Here is a 17,259-nt window from a genome sequence, read left to right on the forward strand (position 1 = left end):
GTCCATCCTCTCTCCTAAAAGGCACAGTTATTATTGACCGAGTGCAATCTTGCATTGCATCAACTATACTTGTAACTATCAACACAAAGAACTACCTACATAACTCAGAGTCAATGTATTTATTTTTGATTAAATGTTTTTTGAGGCCTGTTACATCTCACCATCAGACCAAATTCTAATGGTTTTGGACATACAACATGCAAAGGAGTTCCAAAATCTTGTAAATGGTTTGAACATCAATTACATTTCACTTTAAAACTGATGGTGCATGTGGTACAGTAAGCGTCACATTGCATCATGTGATTTACTTATCCAAAAAACCAATCGGCAGTCATTACGAATAGTGGTGACTGCCAATTGTTATTTTGGACAAGTAAAAATGGATTAAAAGTAATGCATTTTAAGTTTTATTTACTGTATTTCCTCAGTTGTAAAATTTGTTTTTCAATCTGCTGATATCAGTTCCGATTTTCTGAACTTTATTGACCATCAGGTATTTTACAGTATTATCATTACATATAAACTAAGATATAATCTGGCTAATTAATTAATATGATATGCAATTTGGACTAAAGGTAGGCAATTAAGCTGCCATCTTGTATAAAATTTAATATAGAATATTCTAAAAGAAAAGATTGATCTGGAGTAAGACTTAAATTTGCAATTTCTGCCTGCCATGCTGTTGTGTTTCCAATTGTGCCACCAGATCACTTCCAGATTCATTAATTGCGCTTCAATTTTCAAACTACAGACCTATACATTCCCACTGTTATCTGTTTGTCTTTTGTTGATCTCAGGAATGAAGTTATATAGATGAAAATCGAGACCAGATATGGAAAACTTAGGAGCCAGAGGCCCCTATTAACTATACATGAACTTTTAGTCTGGACTGGAAAACATGTGATTTCAATTCAGAATTTTCTCAAGAACAGTTAGATTATTGTTATCAGGAGAAGTATGATGTACAGGGACAAGACACCACTAAAATTTAGATCAGATATAGGGAACTTACGGGTCAGAGATCCTAATTAACTATGTGAGGTCCCAGACAGAGTCCAAATACCTCATTAAATGTACAAAAATTTTATTCATTTAAGAAAATATTTTGTTATAAAAAAATGTATGAAATAGATCTGTTGCAAAGGTATGAAATAAACAATACGGCCGACCTCATGAGGTCATAAGTTATTGAGAACTAACAGGTCGGAATGTTTAGAACGTCAATCAGAAGGATTGAGCTTTGGCCCAAAGTCATTTAACTGCTTTTTATGGATTCGTTAAAGCCTTTTGACTTGTGTTGAACAAAAAAGATCCTATTTTATATACAAATTTTGCAAAAAGTATTTGAATAAGAGAGAAATTTAGCATTCGAGTTAACCGATTTTGGGCCACTCTGCAGTTTTTATTTTTACTTGAATTGATTTTGATGAATAAATGATTTCTCACCAACACTTTAAAGTTATTAAATCCTTAAGAAATTTTTCTTAAGGAACATATTATTTTATTTTTTACGTATAAAGCATAATTTATGTTCCAAAAGAGCAAAACATATAAGCAAAAAAAATCTATTCAGATTCACATTTGATGACTTGGACTGAACAGGAGGCAATTTTTTTTTAAATTTTTAAATATATTTCTTTCAGAATTGACTCTAGTTAGTCCATGTCAAATGAAAAATATCATCACGACTTACACAAAAACATCAATTGTACACATAGATTCAAATTTACAGTCCAGGCTATGTTGATCTTTGAAAATCTCTTTTTATCACATGTCTATTTAAATAATGATTCGGCGTAATGCCATATCCTGAAGAAATATTCGTTACGACCTATTAGGACGTGTTTGGTGTAACTGCGTAACAAAGGTTCCACGTTTGCTTCGCGTATCCACGATGATGACGTTTCCGTGCTGAACGTTAGAGACGGAGTCAAATCGTCGTGCTCGGGAAGCATTGTCTCGAGGTATCCTAAATGTACGGTTGATTAAATAATTAATATGATAGTTTTACAGTTTTAATGACCTTAAAACTAAAAGAAATTAAATTTACCTGGTGGTCTGATCACTTTAACTGGTTCTTCGGATTCAAGCGGATCACTGATACCGACTTCATTTCGTGCCATAATTCTTACTAGATATTCGTGACCTTCCTGAAGATCTTTGATTTGTAATCTCTGGGTTTCGGCATCAACTTGGCCCACCTATTGTTAATAAATGTGTAACTAATTTGTGTTTTGTAATCAAAATATTAATCTATAATAAAGCAATTTTTACCTCCATCCACATAATTCTTCTCACGTCGCGTAATGCAATAATATATCCCAGTATTGGTGCTCCTCCGTCGGATTCTGGTTTACCCCATTCGATCATGACGGAACTTGGTCCTGTTACCCTCATCTCTAGAGGTGCAGTTGGCGGTGTTGGTCGATCTTTAGAAAGAAAAGTGAAATTTAAGCAGTGAAATTGTATTTATTAATTAAAATCATTTTTTGGTGGTGCATATTTATAGAAATTAAATTATGCATCTTACCTGCTGTGATTGTTAACTTCACTGGTGTTTCTGTCTCTAATGGTGGACTTAAACCTGCTTTATTTTCTGCAAACACTCTGAAGAAATATTCGTGTTTTTCTGATAAATTATGTACAGTGTATGTGGTGATGTGCGGTTCTAGAGTTTCAATTCGGACCCATTTTTTGATATGAGTTTCCTGCTTTTCAAGAATATATGCAGTGAGTTCAGCACCACCTGTAGACAATGGTTGTTTCCAAGAGAGTGTAATGGTTTTATTTGTCATGTTGACTATGCTAAGAGGACCAACAGGAGCAGAAGGAGGCGCTATAAAACAGCAACATTTAATGTTATTTATTAAGATAAGATGCTAAACGGCTATATTTAAAGCTCACTTACTTATTTGAACACCCGGCGTGATTGGTTCTTCCGGTGCAAACGGTAAGCTTGTTCCCACATCATTCCTACATAATATTCGAAAATGGTATGCCGTCGACTTTTTCAAACCGCTTACTTCCATAGTTAGCAATCTGCTATCTGTTGTTCCCACTCGTTGCCATGCCTTGCGACCTACTTCTTTCTTTTCTACAATATATTCTATAATGGGTGTTCCGCCATCACTGCTGGGTTCATTCCAGCTTAAAGTAAAGCTCGTATCTGTCATATTGGAAGTTGTCAGTGGTCCCGTAGGTGGAGATGGTTTATCTATTATGAAATACAGTAAGTTGAATTAATTAAATCAAAGGGCAGTTCAAAAACTTTCTTATTTATAATTACCAAATTGACTCCTGGCAGTTACTGATTCCGACTGCAAGGGGTCACTTTTGCCGTATTCATTAACTGCAGAAACTCTAAACATGTAAGTACTGTCTTCGTAAAGATCCTGAACATTGTAGGTTGTTAAATCGGCAGCGACCGTTGTCACCTAAAGAAATATTTCATTAATTATTATAAGAATTGAGTAAAAATATTAACAACATAAATAATTTTTATATTTAATTGGCATATCTTTAAAATAGCCATGATAATTCAATTATTTTTACTTTCCTGGCTGTTATGTATACTACACTGGAAAGTATTGTAATTGTATCAAATTCGACCCTCTGGGATTTTGAAAATCTTAACATTTTGATACCCCTTGAACCCAAAAGAAAGTAAAAAGCAAAAACATGGAAAAATTTCATGGATGTGTGTGTTGACATGTATTTTGTTTAATATCTCAGATTGGGGTTAAGATTAGCAAACAAAATTTGGCATGGTAACTTTTATATAAGGGGCTGATGCTATTAAATTTTGGTAATTAATTTTTGAGCAAGATGGGAGATATAGAAGAGGTCGTGTCATGTTTTAAGTGGAGTTGACTTAATATTTTACTCATTATTGACATTTAAAATTTTTTTTAGAAACTCATCTTTACCCTGAAAATTCAACCTTTTGCCTTTTTATAATAATTAATAATATAAAGATTTTTAAACAAAATCTTGTAACAGATGATCGTATACAATTTTAACTTTAAGAAACACTAAGATAAATTAGCACAAACATGAATAGGTTAATGTTACCTATGATTTCAAAATGGCAGCTCGTCTCTGATTCTAGCAAATAGAAGAAAGGAAACAGTGGGGATGCATGTTCTAACCTAACCTATTCTAATAAATTACCATAATTATTACCAATAAAATTATTTGAATAAATTGGTTAGGTTAGGTTAGAAGAAAAGAAACAGTGGGGACGCACGTTCTATTTGCTGGAATCAGAGACGAGCTACCATTTTGGAACCATAGGTAACATTAACCCAGGAATATTTTTCATCAATGAAGTTATGCAACTTGTTGCTAGAATTTTTAATACAGTAAATTATGAATTTATAGGTTAATTGAATTACAAATAATTTTGGATAATCAAGCAAAAAAACAGATTTTTCTTGTTTTCAGTACTTTTAGCCATTAATCAAAGCCAAACAATCTCTATAATGAATCTGAGTATTTTTCCATGATTTTTCCTAATGTCTGCTTCTAGTACCAATTACTTAGAATTTAATTATTAATAGTAGCAGATTCATTATGGTGATTGTTTGGCTATGATTTAATAACATTCAGCTTTGAGATGTTTATATATGTATATATACTTTTAGCCATTGTTATGTTAACACAAGAATGTTAATAGATTATTGTTAATTGCCTACTTGGACTTTACTTATTAGTAGGACTTTATACTGGTGTTTAAAGATTGGCACAGTAATGAGAGTTAGTTCAGGAAAGAACAAAATTTCTTTATTATATCACCTGTAGTAATTCGTAACTACAAAAGCACGATGTAATAAAAATAAATAAGATAATTCTGTCATCTAACATTAAATTTAAGAATTGCAAACTAAAGAAATTACTGAGAAAAAAGAAGAAAGAAAAAATAGAGATAAAGTATACCGGTAAGTTTTTCGAAGATAAATATAAAAAACAGAAATTATTACTACAGGTGATATAATAAAGAAATTTTGTTCTTTCCTGAACTAACTCTCATTACTGTGCCAATCTTTAAACACCAGTATAAAGTCCTATTAATAAGTAAAGTCCAAGTAGACAATTAACAATAATAATAGAATTTAAGAACAGTAAGGCTTCTACAATGTTAATAGATATTTATTTTATTGTAATATAGAAAAGAAATAATCTAATAAGCATTGCAATAGGTGCACAAATTTAACTGAAATAAGTTATCTTGGGTAAAAGTATATACTGCAGTTTTGACTCATACAGGTTGCATTCACATGAAAGATTTGCATAAAGAAAGAAAGATTTTCCTTGAAAATACATTAAAATTACGGGGATGCATCCGGTGTATGTGTAAATATTCACTAATATAAGTTTTTCTGTTTATTTGATTATCATATTAATTACATATAAATTATAATTTATTTCCAAGTTAATTTTGATGAAATTTATAGTGAAAATTTACCTGTAATGTATGAGAAAGAATTATTCTCAAAAAATTCAACTGTGTAATATAATAAAAACAAAAAAATCATAGATGAATTGTAAATGTCAATAGTGATATTGGTCAGGAAAAATACCACTCATGCTCTTGAGTTTTTGAGTTAATAATAATAGTTATTTTTACAAAACTGATTACTATGCAATTTATTTATTGCAGGGTATCTGAAAAGTATTTAAAACTTTTATTGTGCAGTGGAAAAGGTTTAATAGAAGTGACATTTTACATACAATATTGCAGTTTCTCCTACAGCAAATGCTGGAAATATCCTAGAGACTCCAAAATCTGGAAAGTGAAGTCTGGAGACCTAGTGGGTCAGATTCTCTGGGAGATTATTCAATCAGCAAAGAAGTCTTCCAAAAACTGTAGTCCAAAAATCAGATTTCTACGAGTGAGCAGTAATGCCATCTACCACAAAGTGGAAATGTGTGACGTACAACTTATGTGTCTTGTATGCAATGGTGTATGCAGCATCGTAACTAGTCTTTTATGCGCCCCAAAACTATGATATAAAACTTGGTCCAGGTCATTTCTATGCCCCCCAGGGTCTGCACCCTGTGCCTGGGCACCACTGGCACCACCCTAGTTACAGCACTGGGTGTATGCATAACTTTGTCATTATAAATTTCTCACTGCACAGTAAGTTTTTAGGCACCCTGTACTAGTAATTGTACAGGGTAAAGCAAACATACTTGTAATAAAATCTGCTTTATGGAGGTACCATTTAACTGAATATGCATACAAATGCATTTTTCTCATTTATGGTGAAAACACATTAACACACATGGTGTTATGTAGATATTTGCATGAATATGTTCCATCAGTGATCTGTGTTTTGTATGGAGATTTTTGACTCATATATTATGTAGGAATAGTGATTGAGGTAGAAATAGAGAGAACCAGAATTGACAACAGTCTTCCAGCGTCTTGCAACCGTTTTGATAGAACGATAATCTTCTTCGTAACGTCTTTCGTCCTTTCTCCCTTTCGTGCTGTCACCAACTGTCATCTTTTTCCCACTTCTCTCCTTACTCATTCTCACTCCCTCATTCTCCTCGTCTCCCCCGCAACCCCTCGTAAATCTTAACGGTTTAGGAATGTTACTTGTCCAAACCCCACATATTATTGGGACATACCAGGGCATACACATGCATAAATTATGACTGTATTATATAAAGAAGACTATTATTTATTAAATGAATTTTGGACATTACTTATATTTAATTAATTATTCATTTCTGTATAAAATATTTGTAATAATTTAACTTAGTTCGTCAATTGTATTTTAATCAATCTACAGCCATTTTAATCTTACCTCCATCCAAACTTTTCTTTTTACATCACATTTTTCTATGATATATGATGTAACTTCAGATCCTCCATTGTTACTTGGAGGTTGCCAGGAAATAGTAATTGATTCTTTGTCAATAGTAGGGAATGTCATTGGACCTTCTGGAGGCATTGGCTTGTCTGGTAAGATGATAATAAATCATTTACTTATTTATTATTTAAAAATTACACATTTTTATATAAATTTAGTATCATTTTTACCTAAAGCTTGGAGTTTAAAATTATATTTTTCAGTTCCGGCTGGGTTTTCTAAAACTAATGTATATGTTGCACTATCTGCATTTTCAACTGTGCGTATCGTTATAGTTGTAGTTTTCTCTCTGATCTGCACCAATGCATGTTTGGTTGATTCGAGCGGATGTCCGTTTTTCAACCACGTTATGCTTGGCAATGGATGCCCGCTAACTTTTACATCTAGAATGTATTCAGATGAGGCTTTTAATCTGACATTCTTCATCTCTGGATCAAATTCTGCAGTGGGCTTTTCTGTTGGTAAAAAATTAAGAATTTCAATATAATTTAGGTATAAATAGTCTTTGTGTATAAGAACTGAGATTAGCACATTGTTCTTTTACCTTGTATCTTCAGTTCAGCAGAAGTTTCGACAGTTCCAGAATTATTTGTTGCCCTACATGTGTATGTTGCTGCAGATTTTTCTGTGGTTTCTCCTATCGTCAGCGTTGCTATTTGATTTTCATATGTGGTGGTTATATTACGGACCACGAGAAGATCTTTGTTATTCTTCAGCCTGAATAAAGTTAAATTTTGGTATATTGGAAATGTTTTTAATTACAACAATAAAATTATTAATAATTCCATAGGAAATTCATTTACCATTTGATAGTTGGTGTTGGTTTTCCTCCTATCTTGCACTGAAGTTTAACGGTTGATTTCAGTCCAACTGCAACATCTTGTAAATGTTCTAGAACAACTGGTGGTTCTCCTGCAATATAGTTTATTTTGTTTTAAACTGATATCATATAGCTATTCACAATAGTAAAATACAATACACTATTATAATTACAACTTAATATGTTAACAGCAAGCCATACTAATCAGTTTTTCTTAAGGAGATTTTGTAATAATGAAATTGTAATGATTTGGTAATCTTTAAAATACAAATTTAAGTGTACACTTTGATTTGTAATGTAGTAAGATGGATTGGGGACTCAACATATCCAAGACAAACCACCCTTAGAAAATTTCTGAGAATTTTACACACTTGGATATGATCCTGGGTCTCCAGAGCAGTAATTTGATGCCTTAATTGCCTTGGTATCATACATTTTTAAAGTTATCAAAGAACTATTTAATCATTAAAAAATTTTTAGCCTTAATTTAGATGATATTCAGTGAATAACCAACTTAAGAATGTTTTAAAGTAGCTTACAGAGTGAAATATTAAATGATATTTAAACACCTTTTAAAAATTCAATGTTACCTAAAGATAATCTCCAAAGTGCTCAGCAAATAAAAACAAATAAATAAACAAAACACCTTAATTTGTTGCTGAGAAAATATATTTGAAAAACAAATGTTTTCAGCCTGATTAACAGGCCATCCTCAGGTCAAAAACGAAAATAGAACACAAACAAATCAAAAAATCAAATCAAAATATATAGAACAAAAAATTTAAATGAATATACAAGAGAAACATGTAAAATTAAAAAAAATAAATTAAATAAAATAACCTAAGTCTTCCTATATTAATATACTAATTTCTCAATATACTAATTTTTAGTCCGAGTCTTTAGTAAATTTTTTAACCACGTACTTCCACGCTGATGGCAGACTCTCGGCATCTCTCCCATTCAAACAGCTGTCATGTAGCCTACTTCTATATATCTTGATCTTTTCTGTCGGCACTGATAAAGCTGGGGAAGATACAGGCTTTATAATTGTTGCCTTGTCCCATTTTACTACAGAACCTTGGGCTTGCGACATTTGAGGCAAAATTGTAAAATTGGATCCTTTTTTTACATTATATCTATGCTCCTTTAGTCTTACGTCCAAGCTCCTGCTTTTTTTGTTCTATATTTTTTTATTTGTTTGTGTTCTATACACGGAACATATTTGTTCTATTTTCCTTTTTTGATCTGAGGATGGCCTGTTAATCAGGCTGAAAACGTTTGTTTTTCAAATATATTTTCTCAGCAACAAATTAAGGTGTTTTGTTTATTTATTTGTTACCTAAAGAGTTTATTTTTATATATTTTAAAAATTTTATATTCAAATAATTTTACTAAATCCTATAATTTAAATTTGTAAAATTTTTATATTTGAATCTAAGTTATTTATAACATTCTGGAGTATTTTAGAATAAGTTTTATGCCAACATATATCTTTGACATAATGAATTCTGATAAAAATATGGCACATTATGGCAAATATATTTATAATACAATATGTAAATGATTAATGCTAAAACTTGTATGTCAACATAAGTGAAAAAACAAAATTTCAGAAAAATTGAAATAGTAGAATATGTGTGGATAACCGAAAATATGCACCGAGTCCTATCGTGATTGATATCCCGTTTGTATATCAATTGTAATAGGACTTATAGCTATATTAGATCTTTTACATTCTAATGTATTCTTTAGCTTTTTCATTTTAATATATTGTATTAATTTCTTCTGTAAATTTCAAAACAAAATGACTATAATACTTTGACTGGCCTTAGCATAAAACTCACATTTAGCAATTTTGGAATACAGTAGAGACTCGTTAATCGGAACCCTGGTAATCGGAACGATTTTCAGTTGGACTGTGTCGTGCTGAATCGAACATTTTTGATACTAAATTTACTTCTAAAGTATAATTTTTATGTTTTTATATTCTTCAATATATTTATTTTGTTTGTACAAAATGCAGAAATAATTTTTAACGATATGATAGTCTCGATTATTATTTTAAAAATTTTCGTTAGGCTTAAAATAGACAAAAATTCAACACGAAGTGACACGCAACGGAGAAAAATTTGAACATCGGACAGGTTAATATATTTATTTGTACATAATTGGTAATTGGAACAAATCACTAATCTGAACAACCCCAGTCCCCAATTGATTCCGATTTTCGGTTCTCTACTGTATTCATTAACATTAAGTCATAACTGATCATGACTTAATGCTTTATTTATTAATGTGGATACTCAACAAGAATATATTACAAATACAAGAATTGTTTAGAGTAAATTATAACTTGCTTGGTAGCATAACCAGAACTGATATTAGGGGCCCTAATTATGCAAACCATCAAACCAACATTAATGCCTGTATTACTGCAGATATAGCTTCTAGCACTGTGAATGAAGAGTAAACTCTTAGATATTGTTACCTATTACATTCAAATAATTTTTCCTGTTCTTATTTGATTTTTTCTTACTTTATTTATTTACACAGGTAAGGGAGCTCCCTGGATCCCTCCATGGTTATTTTGCTATTAGTTACTATTGCCAATACATTAAATATAAATTACCTGGTAATTCCTTTAATGGAATGTATCTAGTTCCTGGAGAAGGATCACTCTTTCCTGCTTCATTTACAGCAATAACTCTGAACATATACTCCTCTCCACTCTTTAATTTAGTAACTGAAAATTTTCAAAATAATATTTTGTTTTATATATTCTAAACATGAATACATGAATTTTTAAATTAATAAAAAGAAAGTATAATTACTTCTTTGATGAGTATCTGTGATATTAAATGTTTCATTGAATGTAGACCAACGAAGTGTGTTACGATCGTGATATTCTATTATATAGTTTGTAATAGGTGAACCACCATCACTATCTGGTGCTTTCCAACTCAGCGTTAATGAGTCAGTTGAAATTTCTGATGCTTCTGGAGTGCCTGGTGGCTTTGGTTTATCTGTTAATAATGAGAATTATTATTAATAATACATTACATAATTCTTGACATTATATATTTGATATAATATGTAGATTATAAATACATTCTTACCAATTAGAGAAACGTGGAATTCTGTTGTGCATTCTCCCCATTTGTTCATAAGTTTTAACGTATAAATTCCAACATCACTGTCTTCGAATTTTTTAACAGTTACATGTGTACTGTTCTTTAACGTTTCGACAGTTAACCTCTTTGTTGGTTTTAGTGGTTTATTAGTGAAAAACCATTCTATTTTTGGAGCAGGAAGAGCTACAAATGGAATATCGATTTTAAGAGTATCTCCTCTCTTTACGCTGAACTTTCTTGTTTCTGTGGTCACACGTGGTGGAGCTAGTGATATATTTTATCAAATTAATCATCATGCATTTAAAATTGTCATAATAAATCATAATAAGAACATATTAAATCCAGAACAAACCTTCAACTGTTACATGAGAATAACACTGTTTTTCATTTAGAATACAGGTATAAATGCCTCTATCGTCAAATGTTGTGTCTTTAATTATTAATTTTCGTTGTCTACCCTCTTTGTGTATGATCATACGTTCACTAGGTACAACATCTTTATCGTCTTTCATCCAGCGTACTTCAAGTGTTTCTCTCGTCACTTCTACTAGAAGAGTTGCTGTATCGCTCTCACGTACTATGACATCTCTTAACTTTAGAGTAAATTCTGCAGACACTTCTGAAATAATAGAAAACAAAAAATTCTTTTAGTGAATAATTATTAAGTATATTAGTTATATAAAACCAATTGCATGAAAAACTAACCTTGAACTTGTAATTTTGTAGTAGTTTTGACATTTCCAGCCACACAACTGTATTCGGCACTATCATTTTTGTTGACGCTGGAAACTTGCAGCTTTCGAACTGTTTTGTCAATAATAAATCTAAAGTGTGTATCTTTATCGGAAACAGGTGTACCATTCTTCAACCATTTGACATCTACATCTGGACGGGAGAGCTCAACAGTAAACGTCACATCGGTATCTTGTGGTACTGTTGTTTTTTCTGGAAGCTTAGCAGTAAATTCAACTGTGGGAGCTAAAAATAAATAGAATTAAAATTAAGTTTTAGAATTTATAAACTTTACAAAAACTTTAATTTCTAAAAAGTGTAATTAAGTTACCTTCAACCGTAAGATTTGCAGAACTTTTCTTATCACCAACTTTGCATGTATACGTGCCCGCATCTTCAAACGTTGAATTATAAATTATGAGTTTTTGTTTCTTTCCGTCGATTTTTAATTGTACGTGCTCTGTAAACTGAATTTCTTTGCCATCTTTAAACCATCTGACTCTTGCATCACCTTTTGTTAATTCAATATTGAAAGTAGCCACTTCATCTTTTGCAACTGTTACATTTACTAGTTCAGTTGTAATTTCAGGTGGCAGTTCTACAATGGAAGAAATGCAATCATTAACATGTTTAATAATTATAATGCTAAATAAAGAAATAAAATATTAAATTAAAATAAAAATCTTACCAACTACTACTAGATCAGCAGTGCATTCTTTTTCACCCAGAACGCAAGTGTATTCTCCTTCATCATTTATATGTGAATCATGTATTATAAGTTTTCTTACTTTTCCTTCTTTTACAAATTCATACTTCTTTTTGTCTGGTTTAATTTCTTCTCCATCTTTATACCATTTAACATCTGCATCTTCTTGAGACAATTGCGTGATAAATACGGCTTCCTGTTTCTCCTTAATTTCAATGTCGTGTAATTTCTCAACAAATTCAACTCCTGCCTCTGTAGGAAAGATATTGAATTTACGACAGATTCTAATTAAAGCTAATTTAATTAAATTTCTTTTTTTGTACAGAAAACTTACTTTGAATTGTAACTTTAGCTGTATGTTCTGTTTTACCAGCAGGATTTGTAGCGACACATTTATAATCACCAGAATCTTTCTTTGGACTAGTTTCAGTTATTGTTAATTTATAAACATCTTTCTCTTGTGTTTCTTTTACGGTTTTTGAAGGCTTGATCTTCTTTCCATCTCTAAAATATCACATTAATTTGCATTCATTCTATAAATTTAAACATGTATAAATATTTTGCAACACTTACTTGTACCAAGTTACTTCTGGAGGTGGTTTTCCTGTGACTTTTGCAATTAAAGTAACTGTGTCTTTCTCCAGTACTGACTGTAAACAAATGAATTTCAATATTGAATAAATATATTAATAGGTTAAATTATATTTATTAATAATGAGTTATTCAGAATCTACCATATACCTATCATTATCAATTGCCAAATGGCTGAGCAGTTAGGATGGCAGCCTACTACTCTCAGGGACCCAAGATCGAGTCAAGAAGTGTCAAAAAATACCCCAAGAATATTTTGGGGATGGGCTATCTGAATATGTCAGGCCCATTTCCCACCACCCAGCCAACCCATTGTGAGTCTGGCCAAACCCGTAATGGGTTTGCCAAAATGGCCCTCTTAGTATCCACACAGCAGAAAGAGTTAAAAAAAACTTGTATAATTTAATACTAATATAATTTATAGTAACTGATTTAATTACAAATTTATTATGATAGGGATGGGGGACCAATATAACCAGATCAAACCACCCAGGAAAATTTTTGAGAATACAACCCAAGCTTTAACTTTGGTTTCTCACGTGTATTCACAACCAAGGATAAAGAGTTAGAGTTAGAAATTGATCAATGTGTGATTATGTACTAAAAGTAAAGTGAATGGTATTTGATAATTCTTGATTCTTGTTTTGAATATGGCAAGCCGACATCTTTATCACCTCAGCCCTTCAGCCATTATATGGGAAATAAACATGTAGTTATTGACTAAACTGTCTCAACATCATTTCCATTGAATTTTAAACATTCCATGTTTTATAAAAATTAATGATTTAATTCTTATCCAATTAACAATTCTTCTTTTAATTTAAATTTTTCTGGACTTTAATAAACTGCATTTTTAAATTCAAAATTTATTACTTACTGTATCACTGAATGTCTGAGTAAAGACTGGAGGTTCTTCTTTTGGTTTTTCTAAGGACAATAATATGAATTTAAAAAATTTCCTTCTGTTTTAATTAAACTAAATATAATAAACTATAAAACAGTTTAAATACATACCTTCTAATACTGTTAATTCTGTTGTTGTGCTATCTTTACCTGCAGGATTAGATGCAGTTACGGTGTAAGTGCCTTTGTCACCAGGTTCTGTTGGATTAATTGTGAGTGTGTGTGTGTCATCTTTGGAAGTAATGGAATGACGTTTGTCAGGAATGATTTCTTTTCCATTTCGTTGCCACACAACTAGAGAAAAAAATAATATTTTAATGCATTCAATAAATAAATAATCATTTAACAATCAATTCTTCTTTTATAAAATAGTTAATGTAAATTAGAATAGCATTAACATTTCAGAACAATCAAAATATGATTATTTTATACTCTTTAAGTCAAGTTCTTGGAACAAAATAAGTCAAAGTTTCTGTAATTTGCTTCTATATAGCTTCAATATGTTCAGAAATAGTTCCATATTTTGCAGGGGTCTAGTGCAAAGTATAAAATATACAACCACAATGGAACAGTCGGGAAGTGAGGGGCAGGCTCCAACATATCCAAGCAAATCATCCCCAAAAAATTCCTGGGTTTTTCAACCCATCCATATTTGATCCTCAGAGCAGTAGGATGTCATCTTAGACACTCAGCCAGCCAACCATTGAATATTATTCATTTAAATAGCTTTATATTGCTTAATATTTTATATAAGTTTTGTTATCATTCATTTCAATATTAGTTTAAATTATTGAAATTAAATAAAATGCTTTGCAAAATTTCCAGCCCTGTTAAAAGCATTACAATAAATAGAGGATAACTTAAGGAATTGTACTGATTATACTTTGCATCTCTCATAAATAATATACTGAAAGCTAGTATGAATAGTTTCTTGGGAGCTGGTATATTATTAATTAAGATCTAAAAATTAACCATAGACCAGCCATAGACCTAGGTTATATGGAAAAAATGGAGGACATCCAGGAATCAAATTTTTCAGGATCTTCTAGTCTTAAAGGTACATAGTACAAAGGAAGAAGCGTTCTAATTTTAATTCTAAGCTTATCATTGGTTATATTATAATTTATGTCTAAATTTACAAATCATAAAATCAAAAATATTAAGAAATTACCTTTTGGTGTTGGTTTTCCAGTTACTGTACATACAAATTCTACTTTGTCTTTGGGTTTAACTTCTTTTGGTTGAGGCTTTTTAGTAATTTTAGGAGGCTGAGCTGCTTCTAATAATTAATAATAATTATATTAAATAGAGAATTTTGATTTATATATTGATTTAAATAGAGTGATAAACAAATATATATTACTAAAACTAATAGGGAATTTGCATTAAATACCTTTGACTGTTAGAGTTAAAGATGTATTTGTTTTTCCTTCCTTATTCTCAGCCTTTATTGTATAAGTGCCGCCATCTTCAGGTTTAGTCTTTTTTATTTTTACTGTTACAGTGTAAGTATCAAAATCTGTCACCCTTTTTATAGTTATATGATCTGTTTCTTTTAGAGGTTGACCGTTCTTTAACCATGTGATCTGTAATAAAAATACCATAATTAAATAAATTAAAATTTGATTTTCTGTGAAGTTTTGGATTTAATAAATGATGTTATCAGAGCTTTAATTTGAAATTTTAGTGCTTAGATGGTGATATATATGTTGTATTCTTTATTTACCCAATATACTATATACAGTTATATATAAACTTATACAAATACTGTTAGATACAATTAAAGGGCAAAGTGCAGTGGTGGATTTCCTATTAGTCCTGCTAAGGTTGGGCCTAGGGGTGCAAAAGTTTGGGATGCAAAAATTCAAAATAATACAATAGAATTTTGATTATCGAAATTGATTCATTCTGCAGTTGATTTGGATAATCAAAAATTTGGATAAGTGGATTAACATGTAAAGAATGAAATTACAGGGTAGTAGTACAATTCTGTAAATGTACTGTATTTATTTATTCATCAATGTGCAAGTAGCATCCTATAAATATATCTCACTAACCTTAATAATGCCGTGCAGTTATTTTGCAACGTACCACAACCAGGCTATGTGACTCAATGTTATAACAGTTGATGCAGGCACACATTGTTAAGAATTTAAAATTTTAAAAGGAAATTTGAAAATAGAAGCTTTCGAAACTAGAATGAATAGAACACTAATCACACCAAAAAAAGGTTTTTTTCTAGGACTTCACCTGAAGAAGGTCCTAGGGTGGACTGAAAATGTTTGTGGTACAGATACTCCTCACTTTACGACCGAGTTCCATTCCAATGACTATGTCATTAAGCAAATTGGTCAATAAGCGAGGAGCTTGCACTGAGAATATAGGATCATTGTAAAATTATACAAATTATGCAACAAACTTCAAATTTATTCATAAAAAGACTATTATAGTATGCTATTAGCCTATTATAGTACTATAAGACAATTATAGTATGCGCAAGCCTATTATAGTATGCTTAGTGTGCATGTCACCATTCACCACTGATCGACACTCAAGCTGAGAAAGGGGATTCCCCAAATTGCAGGTTGACACTTGATCGGTCGTAAGTGTGAGTGGTTGTTAAGCAGATAGGTTGTAAAGTGAGGAGTACCTGTATGTTACAAAATAACTGCAAAGCATTATTAAGGTTAGTGAGGTGTATTTATAATCAACACTTTGTTTACTGGATGGATTTTAAGTAGCATCCTACTGATAATTTTGATCTATCACAGCAAATACAGAATTGTAGTGCTTAAGTATAAAAAAAAATAAGACATATCAGTTGAGTAGTACAAGAAATCCTTATTACTTAGAAATTCAAGGGATTAATTAATTTCTACTTCAAATTATCTGAGATTTACATATTTCTATACAGTATGCCAAATGCCATGTAACTAATGTAATTTATTAAGCAAACAGAATACGGCTACATATACAGAATGCTATTTTCATTAATTAATAATAATAATAGTAATAATAATAATAAAATAAACCGCAGGTAAACAGCACGTCTGGTGAGAACCTCACAGGTTGCTAGATAGGTTTTATAAAAAGTAAAGCAGAATTCTTTGAAATGTAGTCCAAATTATTTTTGAAGTGGTCCAAAACGTAGTAAGTTTCCCAAATGTTGTAGTCTAGAGCCCAACAGATATCTTAATCTGCTACTTGTAGCCCAACTTGCAATTCTCTGAAACCTGGCCATATTTTACGAGGTAAGAGGAAAAAAAGATTGTCCATGGGTAAGATGTGATACCAAAAATGTGTTACTGTAAAGCAAAACCGTGTTGACCAGGTTAGTTGTTCATGGTCTATTGTTGTTTTATATTATGGAGACACATCAATCTAAATGAACAAGTTAATGTATACACATCACAGTTTGGACAGAATTTTCATTTCAAATTTTGAAGTAGCCATATTTTAAACTAACTGAAATCCTTAATATATAAATCTCTATAT

At 31.1% G+C, this 17,259-nt stretch overlaps 1 protein-coding gene across 1 annotated transcript in view; it reads right to left on the bottom strand.

Moving 5' to 3' along the window:
- Nucleotides 1-1,452: 1,452 nt before the first annotated feature.
- Nucleotides 1,453-17,259, bottom strand: part of LOC136974649 (titin-like) — a gene marked incomplete at its 5' end in the record, with an annotated part of 119,011 nt that continues 103,204 nt past the window's right edge. Inside the window, 23 exon segments of the mRNA XM_067269582.1 lie at nucleotides 1,453-1,969; nucleotides 2,051-2,201; nucleotides 2,275-2,429; nucleotides 2,531-2,836; nucleotides 2,909-3,214; nucleotides 3,287-3,434; nucleotides 6,816-6,970; nucleotides 7,052-7,336; nucleotides 7,426-7,598; nucleotides 7,685-7,793; nucleotides 10,331-10,444; nucleotides 10,533-10,724; nucleotides 10,818-11,096; nucleotides 11,185-11,451; nucleotides 11,538-11,810; nucleotides 11,896-12,162; nucleotides 12,253-12,522; nucleotides 12,605-12,774; nucleotides 12,844-12,920; nucleotides 13,739-13,788; nucleotides 13,876-14,058; nucleotides 14,936-15,043; nucleotides 15,158-15,350. Of these exon segments, the coding sequence (XP_067125683.1) occupies nucleotides 1,776-1,969; nucleotides 2,051-2,201; nucleotides 2,275-2,429; nucleotides 2,531-2,836; nucleotides 2,909-3,214; nucleotides 3,287-3,434; nucleotides 6,816-6,970; nucleotides 7,052-7,336; nucleotides 7,426-7,598; nucleotides 7,685-7,793; nucleotides 10,331-10,444; nucleotides 10,533-10,724; nucleotides 10,818-11,096; nucleotides 11,185-11,451; nucleotides 11,538-11,810; nucleotides 11,896-12,162; nucleotides 12,253-12,522; nucleotides 12,605-12,774; nucleotides 12,844-12,920; nucleotides 13,739-13,788; nucleotides 13,876-14,058; nucleotides 14,936-15,043; nucleotides 15,158-15,350 (4,425 nt within the window).

This window comes from Centruroides vittatus, unplaced genomic scaffold (genome assembly GCF_030686945.1).
Source record: "Centruroides vittatus isolate TY-2023 unplaced genomic scaffold, ASM3068694v2 contig_1079, whole genome shotgun sequence".
NCBI classification, from domain to species: domain Eukaryota; kingdom Metazoa; phylum Arthropoda; class Arachnida; order Scorpiones; family Buthidae; genus Centruroides; species Centruroides vittatus.